This window comes from Microtus oregoni, unplaced genomic scaffold, assembly GCF_018167655.1.
Source record: "Microtus oregoni isolate MIOR12 unplaced genomic scaffold, Mior012 000096F_ref0000112, whole genome shotgun sequence".
Taxonomy (NCBI): Eukaryota; Metazoa; Chordata; class Mammalia; order Rodentia; family Cricetidae; genus Microtus; species Microtus oregoni.
Genome location: NW_024544709.1, coordinates 1,392,913 through 1,408,909, shown reverse-complemented (window position 1 = coordinate 1,408,909; position 15,997 = coordinate 1,392,913). Strand labels below are relative to the sequence as shown.

The window sequence follows — 15,997 nt, the reverse complement described above, 5'->3', positions numbered from 1 at the left end:
GAGAGTGTGGGAAGTTAGATAGCTTCTGGGCACAATGACACATTTTTATCGCACACTGGAGTACTCTGTCACTCTTACAAGAGAATTTGGTGTCTCCCCAAAGAAAATGCTTGGGGAAAAAATGACCTATAAGTTTATTAAAACTGGAGAAAATAGATAACTATGGGCATATGTCATATACATATAACGTCATCTTTGCTAACTCATTGTTTTCCTCATGTGTAGTAACAGTATATATTTCTTTCACATTTCTTTTCAAAGCTTCTTAGCTTTTAACATGTCACAAATAAAAAAATCTAGTCTGTCCAAGATTTCTAATAATAGCTCATGTTGGAAAATTACAAAAATATCAGGAAATTGCATTCAGCTCAAAGAAGACAAGTTTAGAATAAATTACACACACTGCTATGTGCCTCCGGGAAGTAAGTGCTTTGGGAAATCTAAAAACATCAGAATTCAGAGATGACAAAAAAAATTTTGAGAAAAAAAATCCAGGAAAAGTAAGGAGTCTTCCTGGCAGCATTAACAGGCTTAAGTGGAAAAACAGATAATACCCTAAAATAGATATTGTCCTTATACGTCATAGACATTTTTTTCTTACCATTTTTAGTAGCTTTGAGGAAGTAAAGTTCTATGAGCCTATATGAAAGCAAAATGTATTGCAGCATATGCAATAGGTTACTTGCGGGTAAGGGGTGAGGTACAAAAGTACGATGTAGGCCAGAAAACTTTATTTTGGTTGCCTCTGACAGTCCTTAGTCAGCAAGGACTATAACCAACTAATTGAAACTACTGGACTTTATTGTCTGTCCTACATCTGAAACATTTCAGGGGCTCCTGGCACCATTCTACATGAAGAGCAGAGCAAGCCTAAGCCAGCCATAAAACTGACATTGACAATGTGCACGCAAAAGTATAACGTGCAGCAAAATAAAGAGGGCACAGCACATGTCAGTTACAGTTACACCAGCAGCCTCACACAACAAAGGACAAAACGGAGCCTTAAGAATTTTGAAAACCCTTTGTTTCACATACTCGACAGTTTTATTGGCCTAATATCACATACACTAGTGTCCCCCCAAAAAATATTAACGCTAACTATAAATCTTTAGCCTGTCCTTGCCCAAGGTCCAGAAACCATTATTCTGGAGTCGAAACACCTATTTTAAATTCAGAAATGCAGTCTTTATGACTTGAAGCAAATGTCACTTTGTTTCCTCGATGCTGTGCACGTGAAGTTACAACCACAAGTCATTCCCAGGGTGTCCGAGGACGAAGCGCGGTGAGGAGCCGGGCGCCTCTGGGAGGGGCGCCGGGTGGCCCCGCAGCCTCAGCTCCCGGAGTTCCGCCCACGAGCGGTTCCCCGGGGTTGGGTCCCCTTGTCAGGTACCGCGGGATGCGGGGCCCGTTAGCTACGACGACTGAAGAGCCCGGCCTCTCCGGGGCTCCACAGTTCTCCCGGGTGCGCTGCCATCCCCAAGCGGCTCCGGGCAGGGCACGGGCGGCGGCGACGGTCGCTCGGCAGCAGCACGGGCTCGCCCCGCCGCGACTTCTCGCGAGGTTTCAGCACCGCCCCTCCCGCCCCCCGCGCTCTCTGGCCCGGGCTCCCGCTATGGCTGCGCTCCGGAGGCTCCTGTGGCCGCCGCCTCGGCTTTCGCCGACTCTCGGCCCTCAGCAGCCCTTCCTGTCACCGTGGGGGCGGCCTGCAGGGACGGCTCCCGTGCTGTCGGGCCGGCCCTTCTCCTGCCGCGAGGACGACGACGAGGGGGCCGTGGCTGAGGCTGCTTGGCGGCGGCGGCGCTGGGGTGAGCTGAGCATCGCGGCGGCGGCGGGCGGGGGGCTGGTTGGCCTCGTGTGCTACCAGCTGTATGGGGACCCCAGAGCAGAGCCCTCGGAGTTAGCGGCCCCAGAACCCGAAGACCCGCCCCGGGCCAGGGGGCTGCTGCCCATCCCGGTGGCTGCTGCTAAGGAGACGGTAAGTGCCCGAGCGCGTGCGCGCCCCTGGCAGGTGACAGCGAAGAGTTGGGCTGCCAGGTGTCCGACCTGCGCAGGGAGGGCTTGGAGGGGCGGGGGTCACCGTGACACTGGACAGTGGAGGTTGTGGAGGCACTGAGGATGCTGACAGCGAGTGGGCAACCTTCAGTAAGCGACGCAGATCAACGCCAGGCGTCCCTGTTCACAGGGATGCTGCGAAGATGTGGGTGATGCTGTCAGTGATGCATCAGGACCCTAGAGGTTGCTGCAGCGACCGTCGAGCAACCAAATGCAAACCAGACCCTCCATCACCACACACGTGTCACAAATAATGGGCTTGACAGGCATAAAAACAAAGACGTGATGGAGGGCCACATGAATAAGAGGGCGAGACCGACTGAGCAAGGCAGGAAGCAGAAAATGATAGGAGAAGCAAGTGCAGGATGAGTTTTGAAGGTGTCAGAACAGATCAAAATCTGCCGCATTAGTGTATGGAAATCCCATGAAAGATGCTGCCAAACTGGAAAAGAAAGGAAAAATTATTCAATCCCTAGAGTAGTAAATAAAACAAACCAGAAGATAGATAGGACAGGAATGATGGTAAACTATGAATGGAGCCAACTCCTGCAGAAGTGATATATGATATATGATACATTACATTGGGCTGTAATGTAGTTTGTGACATAAGGTAAGGCAAGGGTAAGGGGCCTGGTGTTGTTTTGTTTTGTCAGAGCTCTGAATTTAATTGTCATGTAAATGGCTTAGAAACTTGGTCTTGAGAATACTTCCACTCCAGGACTAGCAGAATAGAAAACTAGATTAGATGAAAATAATTTAGGAAAATGGCAGCTATGTCCCTTTAAACCTTATTAAAATTGTATAGTGTTTGTACTGTAAGTATACAATAGTGAGCAGATACAAGTACACAGCTTATTTTTTCTTTGGTATGGTTTGGGTGAAGGTTGGCTGTGCATTTAGGTTAGGGAATATATGCTACACTATTCACCTTCGTTTAGTGATAAATCAAACACACTATGTAAATTAATTTTATACAAAAAAAAAAACCATAAAGTACTGGCAAACACCCTCAACCCTGGATCCCCGCAGAACAGATATGTTATTTTGTGGCTTAAGAGAGCAGCATGACATTAACATCTTGATTGACCATGCAAGAACTTTAATTGACTATAGTTGATCTGGAAACAGATTACCAAGGTAGGGAGCGTGCACATAGTTTTTTTTTTCTTTCCTTCTTTTTAAAAGTTGACTTTAGATTTACGAGACCTTATCACCTGACTGTGCTCAGAAAGCCAGACGTTTGACTCGGACACTGCTAGTTGTGCCATTATAGATGAAGTCTGTGTGACTCAATGCCAGCTCCTGTGTCTGTAAAAGAGACTAACAGCCTCAAAGAGTGCTCTGGAAGTTCAATATGTTAATGTATTTGGAGCTGAATGGAACAGCTGGTGTGTAATAAGCTGTCAGTGGATTTATTTTGCCTTCATTCATATTTCATGGTTTTTGTTTGTTTTTATGTTACTGGTGGTCAAGTCCAGGGTATCATGCAAGCCACACAAGTGCTCTAGCACTGAATAATCTCCTCAGCCCTTTATTATCTATATGTATTTGTTTGTATTATTATTGCTTCCGTTGTACACACTCCGTGTATTACTTAAGAAGTACAATGATCCTGAAGCCCTGTGTCTTACCCTTCCCATAGGCTCTGATTCAACATTATAGTTGTCACACCTTTTGCATGTTGTAGTTTTTCCTCTGTAAAACATTTTATATTTTTTTGTTATTTGAATAATAAAATTTTCACTATAATGAGCTTTGACTTAAACACTTTTTTCATTGTTTGTGTTAGGTACTTAAAGCCCTTTCATTACAGAAATTCATGTTTAAATGCTTCTTATAATGTAGTTGGGAGGTACACACATTTAATCCCAGCACTTGGGAAACAGAGGCAGGTGGATCTCTGTGAGTTTGAGGCCAGCCTGGTCTACAGAATGAGTGCCAGGACAGGCTCCAAAGCTACACATTGAAACTGTCTCTTTAAAGAGAAACAAACAAAAAGTTTCTAGTAATGTTTCTTATATTATTTCTCTTCTTTTTCTTTTCTGGAACTACTATGGGTCTGAATTTAAGCCTGATGTCCTAATTTAATTCTAATGCTAATTTAAATTAAAACCAAAAAGCATTCACAGAGCATTATAACCAGCCTTCAGCCTAGCTACACTAACTACAAATATCATTCACTTTTAGAAGACTAGGTTCGGCATACAACCTGAAGGAAGAAATATTTATTCTTTCAACTCCATCCAGATTTGGGGTTTGTATTAGTTACGTCTTTTTTTGTTTTGTTTTGTTTTGTTTTTTGAGACTGGTTTTCTCTGTATCTTTGGAGCCTGTCCTGGAACTAGGTCTTGTAGACCAGGCTGGCCTCGAACTCACAGAGATCCGCCTGCCTCTGCCTCCCAAGTGCTGGGATTAAAGGCATGCGCCACCACTGCCCTGCAAGAAAGCAAAGTCTTATCTTGGCTCACAGTGTCAGAACAGCCCTTCTTGGTGGAGATGTCCTGGCAGCAGACATGTGAGGCAGCTGGTCACATTGCAGCCACAGTCAGGATGTGGAAAAGATGCTTGCTCATGCTTAGATCACAGTGTGATTTTTATTCAGTGCAGTGCATCGAATGGTGTCATGCACAGTGTTTCTTTTTTTCCATACCAATTATCCAGTCTAGATAAACTTCCTAGTCGACATGCTGAGAGGTTTGTTACCTAGGTGAGTTTAGGTCCTGTTGAGTTGACAACCAGCATTAGCCACCAAGGGGTTGGAATGTTTTAAGAAAAATGTAGCTACCCTCTTAGAGACTGACTATATAATTTATCTTTAATAATTTTAAAGAAATGAATGATACTCCAAATGTTAAAGAGGAAAAGTCTTTAAAGAAGTCATTAAAACAATTATACTAATCCTATACTTTGTTGCATTTATGAGTTCATGTGTCATTTGGTATTTTGTCATATATACATACAAATATATATGTGATAACGTATGCATATATACATTTGAATATGAAATATCCTCAACAGCCTTGTTTGTGATCCCCAGCTGGAGCATTATTTGGGAAGGTTATAGAATCTATAAAAGGTAGACCCTTGATAGAAGAAGTTCTGTCTCTTGGATAGGTTTTGAATTCTATAACCTGGCCCTACTTCCTATTCTCCTTCTACTTCCTGTGAGAAAATGAAATGTGATCACCCTTCTTCCTGCCAGACTATCTTCTGCTACATCACATACAGTGATGGGTTGTAACCTCTCTAGAACCTTAAGCCCAATTAACCATTTTCTCCTTTAAGTTGCTTTTTGTCAGAGTATCCTATCATAGCAACAGAAAAGTAACTCATCCACATGTTTTGTAGAAAAATTCACGTGAGCTACTTTACCATCTTTACCAAGTTTTCCTTTTTTCCTTCACCTTGAATTTATCAAGCTAAGACAAACATTTCAAGAAGAAACAATGTCCGATTCCTAACACCAGTTGAAGTTACAGCACTCTAAACCACTTCTTTGGAAAATTCAATTTACTTTTTCCCCAGCACCTAACAGACACCCATCGCCAACATTGGGAAGCAAAGAGTGTGGGAATTTCATGCTGATGTATAAGTCATGTCTTGCCGATGAGAGACAGCTAGTATTTGACTTCTTCCCGTGCTTGCTGACCCTCGCCTCCAGATGTAGTGATCTTCAAAGGAATGTTTAAAAATAAAGTGTAGTGATTAGTGATGAACATGGAATGGTAGACTACATTATAACCCTGGATGTCTTATACATCTTATACAGAGGTATCTCAATGTTTTGAACCTGAATTCACAGTGTTTTCTAAGGTGTTTTCTGTCATGCTGTCTCATCTTCAGGGCTGTTGTTTACTTTGGAGTTTTTCTTCATATTGAGGCACAATTTGTGAGAAGCCACATTGTTTGGATAAGACTTAGAACTATGTGTCTTCATTAGGGTTTTTATTGCTGTGAGGAAACACCATGAGCACATTAACTTTTATAAAGGAAAACATTTAATTGAGGTTAATTTAATTTAATTTAATTGACTCACAGTTCAGAGGTTCAGTCCATTTTCACCATGTTGAGACATGGCAGTGTGCAGGCAGACATGGTGCTGGAGAAGTTGCTGAGAATCCAACATCCTATGGGCCACAGGAAGTAGACTGTCTCACTTGGTGTGGCTTGAGCATATATAAGACCTCAAAGCCCTCCTCCACAGTGACACACTTCCTCTAACAAGACTACACCTACTCCAACAAGGCCATATGTCCTAATAGTGCCACTCCCTTTGAGGGTCATTTTCTTTCAAGCCACCATACTGTATCTGGATGTTTTGCTCTAATCTTCCATGAAGAGCGGTTTTAGTTTTCAGAGTCTCTTCTAAATTTTGTGGGCCTTAATTTCAGAGACTATTTTGCATATGAATGTTAAAATTAAAGCCCATTGCACATCACCCCATGAAAATTGACAGTGACTGTTGTTCATAATATACTGTTACTTTACTGATGCTAGAAACTGAACCCAGGCCACAAGTCATAATGCTGTACTATGTACCTGTGAGGACTAATGAATAGACACTTAGGTTATAATAGCTTGAGCAAGTATAAACAGAATAATTATAGTTTTGTAATAGCAGGTGCTAAATCTATACTTTTATTTCTACCACTCTGAGCATATAATAAAGTTTTTTGTTTATATGCATCCTTATGTATTTTTCAGCATTAGTGTTCAAGCAAATGCTTTTATGCTTTTCTTACTTTGAGATGTTGCACATGTAAAATTATGTATTGAGACTTCTGACCACCTGGCTCATAATAACTATCAATTTAGTAATTGTGTCAGCAAATGGCTCCTTTCATCTCTAATTAGTTACTTCTGCATCACTTTGATCATATAATCTGACATAAAATAAACTTAAGCTAGCAAAGATTTATTATGATTGAAAGTTTTCAACCTATCATGGCAGAGAAGGCATACATAGCAGTTCAGTTCACAGTTCAGAAACATGTGGAAACAGTTGACATCATGGTGGACCACAAAACAGAGCCAAGTGGAAACCATCATAGACTCACTTCAGTGACATCCCTAATATACACTAGACCTCACCTCACCTAGAGTTCCTTAAAAAGTACCACAAGCTGAGGAAGAAGTTTTCAAAAGAGAAGCATGTAGGGGCATTCAGACTGAAATAGTGACCATCCTCACTTCCCATTTTTCTCTTTTTAAAATTATGCGCAACATGTCCATTGCACTTGATATGTTAAAGAATAATGCACTGTCTAGAGGTGATCATTTATGGTAAGGGCCATAAGTCTTTGTAAATAATTGTTTCTGAATAATTTATGAGCAAACAAATTACATATTCAATTATTAATTTGTGCATCTAGCCCTAAGTGATTAATATTTTTTAAACTGTTGTATCAAACATTTTTGCTCTTAATTTCACGAATATAGTACCAAGATTTTTGTTACACATTCCACTTGGAAGTACAATAAATATATCAATCTGTCCATTGTTCATTTAAATACTTTATTCATAGATTATTTATTAGGGGATAATGTGGTGGTATGCCTCTGTCAGGGATTGATAAATGAAATAAAATTCATAGATGTTCTGTTTATAACTTAGTGAGAGCTCAAATAACTATAATATTTCACAATACAATGAATGATGTGATGGGAAAAATAGAATGTACCATGGAACCACACAGGAAAGAAATATACCCTAGACTCCACACCTTAAAAATGCATCTTCCTGGAATAAGTACCATTAAGATAAGACGTGTAAAATTAATAGGAACTATTAAAGAAGGAAATGAAGCCTGGTGAGTAGTATAGTAGCAGGGTACTTGCCTAGCACCTAGGAGGCTCGGAGTTTAAACCCCAGTATCACCATCAATAAAATAATTTTTTTTAAATTATTAGAGAGTGAGATGAGGTTAATGATGAAGGAAAACTTCCAGTTAGCATAGGTTAGACTCTCATGAGAGCTGTCTGTCTGATAGACATGAAGTTGGGAATCATCAGGTATTAACGAATGGTTTGCACTATGTGAATGGCAAAGCAGATTAAGGAAAAGCATGAGTGACTTAAAGAACTGACCAGTAGAGCACTGCAGCTATGAGCAATAAGATCCAGACATGTGGAAAGAAAACCAAGAGGGTCATGGATAAAGGCAACAGGAAGTTCACTGACAGAGATACTGAGGGAAGCTTGGGCAAAAGAGACCTCAAAGTCCACCTCCACAGTGGCACATTTCTTCCAACAAGACCACACCTAATAGTGTCACTTCTTTTGAGGGTTATTTTCTTGGGGGTCGTTTCGCATTCCACTCCCTGGCAATGCAAAAATACATTTAGTTCACCTTCAAAAGTTCCTACAGTCTTTAACAGTCTCAAACTTGTTTCAAAATCTAGTCTTTTCTGAGACACGTGGCAATCTCTTAACTGCAATTCCCTTGTAAAAATCAAAATCAAAAAGCAGATCATATACTTCCAGCATATAATGGCACAGGATATACATTACCATTCTAAAATGCAGGGAAGGGAGCATAGCAAGGAAACACTGGACAAAATTTACACTGAAAACAGGTGGGCACACTCTAAACTCAGCAACTCCATGTCTGATGTCAAAGGACTCTTCAGATCTCCAAGTCTCTCCAGCTTTCTTGACTGAAACACTCTTCTTTCTTTTGGACTGGTTCCACACCCTGTTAGCAGCTTTCCTCAGCAGGTGCCCTACAGTTCTGGCATGTCCTTAACATCTTGGGGTCACCAAAGCAATCCAGACTTCAACTTCTCAGCGTCACGCACTGGCCTTTCTAGACCTCAGTTCAGAAATACCCTTCACACAGGCCTGGCTTCAATAGCTTTATTCCACAACTCCTTCCTTCTTTCCTTGACTCTAAAGCCAAAACCTTATGGCCAAAGCTGCCACGTTCTACTGATGGCTGCGACTGGAGCATGGCCCTCTCGTTCAGTTACATTTTCACAAACTGTCTTTCACTGCCTAAGTTTGGCTACCTTGAAACTTGCTCTGTCTACCAAGCTGGCTTCAAACTCAGAGATCTGCCAGCCTCTGCCTTTCTAGTGCTGGGATTAAAGGTGTGCCCTACCACATAGGTCTCTAAGCTTTTCTTTAGTTTCTTTTCACAAATTGTAAATTTAGCTAGGTGGAACCTTGTCCGTTATTCCAGTTCTGAATCCATCTATCTCCTTGAACACAGAATTTTGCTGCATTCCACTTCCTGGTGCTCTTTTTCACCTCAAATTTTTTATTTTTTATTACCCTGCTCAGCTTGCTTCTTTTCATTTTAAATCTCGTTAGAATTACCACTACAAACTACATGAAGAGTCTATTCTAGGCTGTTTTGAGATTTCTTCTGCAAGTAAAATTAATCCAAAACTCTTCATTTTAGCCTTAGGTAGACTCTTCAGACAAGGACAAAAGGCAGCCACTTGCTTCACCAAAATATCACAAGAATGTTCACTAGGAAACATAACCATATTCTTCTCTGTAACCTCTTGAGCCAAGTTCCCACAGTTCATCAATGACATTCAGCACCACTGTCTTCCATGTTTTTATTGATGTTTTGTTTGTTTCTTACTCTTTACTCTTTGAGGAGCCCACCACCCAAATCCCAAATAATCATAGAGAGACTTATTCTTCCTTATGAATAGCTGGACTTAGTTTGGCTTATTTCAAGCCAGCTTTTCTTAAGAAAAATCATCCCATCTGCTTTTTGCCTATGGACTTATCTTTCTCTATTCTATATAAATTTCTTTACTTCTTACTCCGTAACTGACTGGGGGGCTGGCCTCTGACATCCTCCTCTCCATTTATCACTCCCCCTTTTCTCTTTTTCTCCTATTTATTCTCTTTGCTTGGCAGCCCCACCTATCCCTCTCCTGCTTAGCTGTTGACCATTCAGCTCTTTATAGACCAACCAGGCATTTTACACAGGCAAAATAACACACCTTCACAGCGTTAAACAAATGCAACATTAAAAAGTTGTATCATTAAACAAATATTCCACAGCATAAGCAAATGTATCGTATCTTCAACTAATATTCCACAACATATAGCCATTAAGCATTACTTAAAACATTCTATTGCTTCCCAAACCCAAAGTACCAAAGTTTAAATTACTCCAAACAAATACATGGTACAGCCTATCATAATAATACCCCAGTCCCTGGTACCAATTTATGTCTTATTTAGGATTTTCTATTACTGTGAAGAGACTCCATGACCACAGCCACTCTTACAAAGGAAAACATTTAATTGGGGTGGCTTACAGTTTTAGAGGCTCAGGCCATATCATCATAATGGAAACTTGGTGCTGTACAAACAGATGTAGTGCTGGAGCTGAGAGTATTACCTCTTGCAGACAACAGGAAATCATCTGAGTCACTGGGTGGTATTCTGAGAATAGGAAACCTTAAAGCCTGCCCCCACAGTTACACACATCCTCCAACAAGGCTATACCTATTCCAACAAAGCCACATCTCCTAATAGTGTCACTCTCTTTATGAGCTATTTTCTTTCAAACCTCTCCAATATACAAGAATTTTAAATACTTCTATTGTTTTCTAGTTTTTCATTAGTATGAAACCTGTCTAGTTGATATTTTGTATTGACTAGGTAAGATTTTTGTATTTTTCTGTTCCCCGGAAAGAATATAATAGAAGCTACATGCGTCAGTTCTTTTAAGATAACTCCACTCTATTACAATATATTGTATTCAGATATGGTCATCTAAACTTTTTCCATCATCTTGCACATCTGACAGTATAATGTGATTTGTATTTTCTGTATGCACACTGTTTATAGGAGATTAAGGAAGAGAGTAAAACAAGGTCTGTCCTAAATATGGAATGGTAATTTTATGCAAGCTTAAGTGACATTATTAAAATACTCTGTGACAAACAAAAATAAAATTCTCTTCCTCATGACATGATCAGAATTTAGTTAGTTCAAGTATATTAGGGCCCTAGATGTAATAAATAAAACCTAAAAATATTTAGAGGAATGTGTCTTAGTACTGATTTTGAAAACAAAAGTAAAGTCCAGAAGGGGAAGTAGACAGAGAAGTCCTGGAATGGCAAAAGACATAACACAGCATCCAGTGGGAATAACTATGCAGAGTATATAGCGGCGGGCTATAGACTGGTACCAAAAGACTGCAGACTTTGCTAGACAAAGTGAACAGGTAAATTAAAAATGTTCAAATGGCTGACAAGCCCATGGAAAGGTATTTACCACCACTAAAATACAGAAATACAAATTATAACTACAGTGAGGAATTCTTTTTTACCAACTAGAATGCTCAAATATAAGCTATAGTAAAAGTCAGCATTGATGTGGAACAACTTAGTTCTTCTACACTGGTTATACTTGTACACATTCAAAAAATAGTTTGGCATTTTATTGTCAAATAAGGACTCACATTTCTCTTTCTCCAGAAATTCTTTCTAAGGATAGGAGTGTAGCCACTGGCAGTACTTGCCTATGTGGTAGTTTGAATGAAAATGTCCTCCATAGGTCAATAGGAAGTGACACTAGTAGGTGTAGCCTATTGGAGGAAGTATGTCACTGGGGTGGGCTTTGAGGTTTCAGATGCTCTAGCCAGACCCAGTGTCATTCTCTTTTCCTGCTGCCTGCTAATCCTGATGTAGAACTCTCAGCTACCTCTCCAGCACCATATTTGCCTATATTCCACTATACTTCCCTCCATGATGACAATGGACTAAACCTCTGAACTATAAGCCAGCCCCAATTAAATGTTTTCCTTTCTAAGGGTTACATGATTATGATGGCTCTTCACAGCGACAAAAACTCTTTAACTAAGACACCCACCATGCACAAGTCCTGGCTGGGAAGAAAGACTGTAAGGGGAAGAAAGGGGACAGAAGACAAGGGACAAAGACAGTCTAGTTGGGGGTCGGGTATGATTCCATGTTGTCCAAAATTCTGAGAAAGTGAAACCTGTGCCACCCAACATTCCAGCCAGAGTCTCCTTAACTGTTCTTAATACAGGCACATGGTCGCTTTTTGTGTTTATGGTAGAAATTATCTATCAGATATAAATTTTCTCATTTTATTACTTTTTCACAAGTAGGTTTGCCTACTTATCAACTTGCTTCCTTTCTTCTAGTCCCACAGAAGAGAACTTTCCCTGTGAAGCTAGTGAGAAAAGTTCACAGTTCATATCCTGAACCTACGTCTTGATAGTAGGATGTCAGTGAGCCTTGAGGCTGTTACTAAATGAGCAATCTGTATGAACACTCGAGTTATTTCTGATGTGGGGTGGTGAGGAAGATCATAGGTGTGTATAGAAGTCCTCTTAAGAGTTGAGTAGAAATGCTTACAAGTGCTAAGGCAAAGTGGTAGTCAGTATAGAATCGGTGCACACACCTTTATTAGCACTAGTCACTGGACTGCCAGATACACATGGCAGACGAAATTAGAGACAGAAGTGAACAGGGTACTTCCATCATCACTTACCAGAAATTGGTTAGTAAATGAGAGAGAACATATTAACTTAATTAGATATGTTGAATTATTGGGGATAGGTTGACTTTTAAAGGTAAATGAGAATAATTGGACCAATATAAGGACTAGTGCACATTCCAGGAAGATTTTCTTTTCCTTGAGATGTTCTCTTCTGTAGGAAACTTTCTTGAATCCCAGTCCCCAAATTATGACACAGAGACTTGTTATTATTAGTTATGAATGCTCGGCCTTAGCTTGAGCTTGTTTCTAGCTAGCTTTTTTTTCATTAAATTAACCCATTTCTCTCAATCTATGTGCTGCTCTGAGGCTCATTTACCTTCTTAACTTACTGTCCATCTTGCCTTCCTGCTTCCTCCATATCTGGCTTGCTAGTGGCCCTTTTGTCTCTTCCCATTTATCCCTCCTCTGCCTTGCTATTAGGTCGTTCAGCTTTTTAATAGACCAATCAAGTTGAAAGAGCAGTACATCTTTACATTGTTAAACAATTGCAACATAAACAAATACAATACATCTTTACATAGTTAAAAACTACTCTGTAGCAAAACAAATATAACACATCTTTACTTAGTTAAATATTCATTCCACAACAATCTTCTCCATGAAGATGTGTTTTCATTTTCTTTCCCATTAAGAAATTCACATCATCTTGAAGACCCATATCAAGTTAATGCACAATATAATCTTTTCATATCATTGTTTTAGATATATAGTTAACAAGACTTCTTTATGTTTCTATCTTCCATATGATTGATTATTCAGGGACTTAGAGAGCAAGGTAAACTTGTTTTCTTTAACAGCTTCCAAGATTAATCAGAATGCTGATATCATACATAACTACAAGGTTAAAAAAACAGGAGAACATAAATGTGTATCAGGCCTGTTAATGGCATATATTCCAGTCATGCTATTACACTTTCTAAATTTGATAATATGTGTATATCTAAGTGCAAGGTATTGAGAAATGTACTCCAGCTATATGCTTATGAAGAAGGGGAAGCAGGTTAGATTGGAAATTGGTGGAATATTCTTTAATGATGAACCACTTCAAAATGAAACAACTTTTCCTCCAGTGCACGATATGGTAATCAGCCTTTTCCATTTTCAGTTACCACCAAGTCTGTTTTTCCTGTTTGAGCCACACTGAAAGCAACGTATTGACTGTCCATCTAACGCTATGAAGCTAGAATGAACATATATTATCTTTTAAACACTGAAAGTGAGTTTTCTTTTTTCTAAATTGACACAGTACTATGTTGGAAATTCTCTTGTGAGAAAATACAGCATGTTGTCTTAGCTATCAAGAACAACTATTTTCCTTAATTGACAAATCTTTGACTGTTTCGATGTTCCTCCACTTCTTGTCTATATATTTTCAATAAATGTCTTTTAATTCATTGAGTTAATGTAGTTTTTCTATTACTCACTTCAAATATCATGTCTTAATATTTAAGCTTTCACTTTAAGAATGTTATATTTTACTTAAAAAGTGTTAGAAGATAAAAATATATAAAACCCCAAGTCTAAGAATTGCAACAAATATAACTATATAAGATATAACATATAGGTGTGTGTATGTATGTGTACATATCTATATATGTTCATTCCTTGATAATATCAGTCTATAAAAGTACACTCCCACTGGCTTAATGAAACTGTGGCATTTGCTTTCTTGTTTGAGTTCCAGAGTTTCCTCATAGTAGGAGAAATTTATTGACTTTAGTTTTTGCTAAATTAAACACCTCAACGGTCCTAGAGCCATTTCCCAAGAGCATTGTATGATCTGCTGGCAAGTTGGGAGCCTGCCCTGGCAAAAGCTGTGCAGATCCTGGAGGCCAACAGCTTAAAAGAATTTGATCTATTTCTTTGAATGACAAGTTTTTCTCTGCTTGTGTTGGTACCTATCTCACACTGAGGCCATTTCCAGCATTTTCGTAGGTAGTTTAAAGAAGCATCTGAAAATAGTCTGCAAGAAGCCGGGCGGTGGTGGCGCATGCCTTTAATCCCAGCACTCGGGAGGCAGAGGATCTCTGGGAGTTCGAGGCCAGTCTGGTCTACAAGAGCTAGTTCAGGAACAGGCACCAAAGCTACAGAGAAACCCTGTCTTGAAACCCCCCCCCCCCAAAAAAAAAAGAAAAAATAGTCTGCAAGAGTAAAATTATAAAAACTTACTTAGAACTGTGTGTTAACTGTGCCTTTACAAACGCTTCTCAAATACGATAGGATATATAAAAACACTGACTTCTCTGCCACTGTCTGTCTCTTTGACAATGATTAAACCATTTAACCTTTCAGGGAGATCGTTTCATCCCTTCAGAAGTATTATGGGATTAGGATCCATGAAGTCCATTTTACCTATAAAGATCTTTAGTGCTAAGTAGCATCTTATTTGGTTAGTGGTTTTTTCAATTTTATTTTCATCCCACAATTCCCTGTAACTCTTAGTTTAATATCTGTTTTAGCTGGGTGTGGCTATACATGCCTATAATCTCAGCACCTGGGAGCCTGAGACCACAGCATGGTTAGGTCAAAACCATCCTGAGTTATACAGAAAACTCTTTACAAACTGTCATTCAAATCAGTTTTTATAAACTTAATTATTGGTTTTATAAACTTGGTCCCAGATCATTTCTCTTTGGCTTTCATTGCTATTACATTTAAATAACCCTTAGATAAACAAAACAAAAGCATCAGTAGGATGGATAGAAATAGACTGCCAAGACTAAATCATCTGTGGTTTAGAATTTATTCAAGCTCTAAACAGTGGTATAGCCAGCTGCTTGGGAGGTTGAGGCAGGGACTGTAAATGTGAGACCGGTTTAGACAGTAAGATCCTGTCATAAGAAAAGGGCTGGGTGCGTAGTTTAGTATGTGCTAAGAACTAAATTAGAGTTGTGTTTCAGTCATTATTTTAAAACTGTGTCTCTAACTGGATGGTGGCAGTGCATGCCTTTAATTCCAGCACTCGGGATGCAGAGGCAGGCGGATCTCTGTGGGTTCGAGACCAATCTGGTCTGTAAAAGTGAGTTCCGGCACAGAGCTGTTACAGAGAGAAATCCTGTCTTCGGGGGAAAAAAAAAAAGATTTCTCTGTAATCATTCCCATTTACCACAAAGCGCTCTCTCTCTCTCTCTCTCTCTCTCTCTCTCTCTCTCTCTCTCTCTCTGTGTGTGTGTGTGTGTGTTTCTTGGTTTTTTTCTTTTTAAAAAATTTGATTTAGTGGGATTTTTTTGTTTGTTAACCTGATTGCTCGTATTCTCAAGAAAGAGAAAAGAAGGGAGGCATGGAATAGGATGGGTCAGGAGATGGCAAGGATCTGGGAGGAGGTGGGGAGGGGAAGCCACTATGAGAATATATTGTACAGAAAAAACTTTTTCAATAAAGACATAAGGAACAAAATTAGATCATTGTGATAAAAATGTTGCTCAAATGAGTTAAGGTATATGAC

General features: G+C 39.6%; 1 protein-coding gene across 2 annotated transcripts in view; it reads left to right on the top strand.

Moving 5' to 3' along the window:
* Nucleotides 1–1,591: 1,591 nt before the first annotated feature.
* Nucleotides 1,592–15,997, top strand: part of Micu3 (mitochondrial calcium uptake family member 3) — an 83,486-nt gene continuing 69,080 nt past the window's right edge. For both annotated transcript variants that reach the window (XM_041644477.1, XM_041644475.1), the window contains exon 1: nt 1,592–1,975. In XM_041644477.1, the coding sequence (XP_041500411.1) occupies nt 1,613–1,975 (363 nt within the window). In that variant the 5' untranslated portion in view covers nt 1,592–1,612. The remainder of the gene's footprint in view (nt 1,976–15,997) is intronic.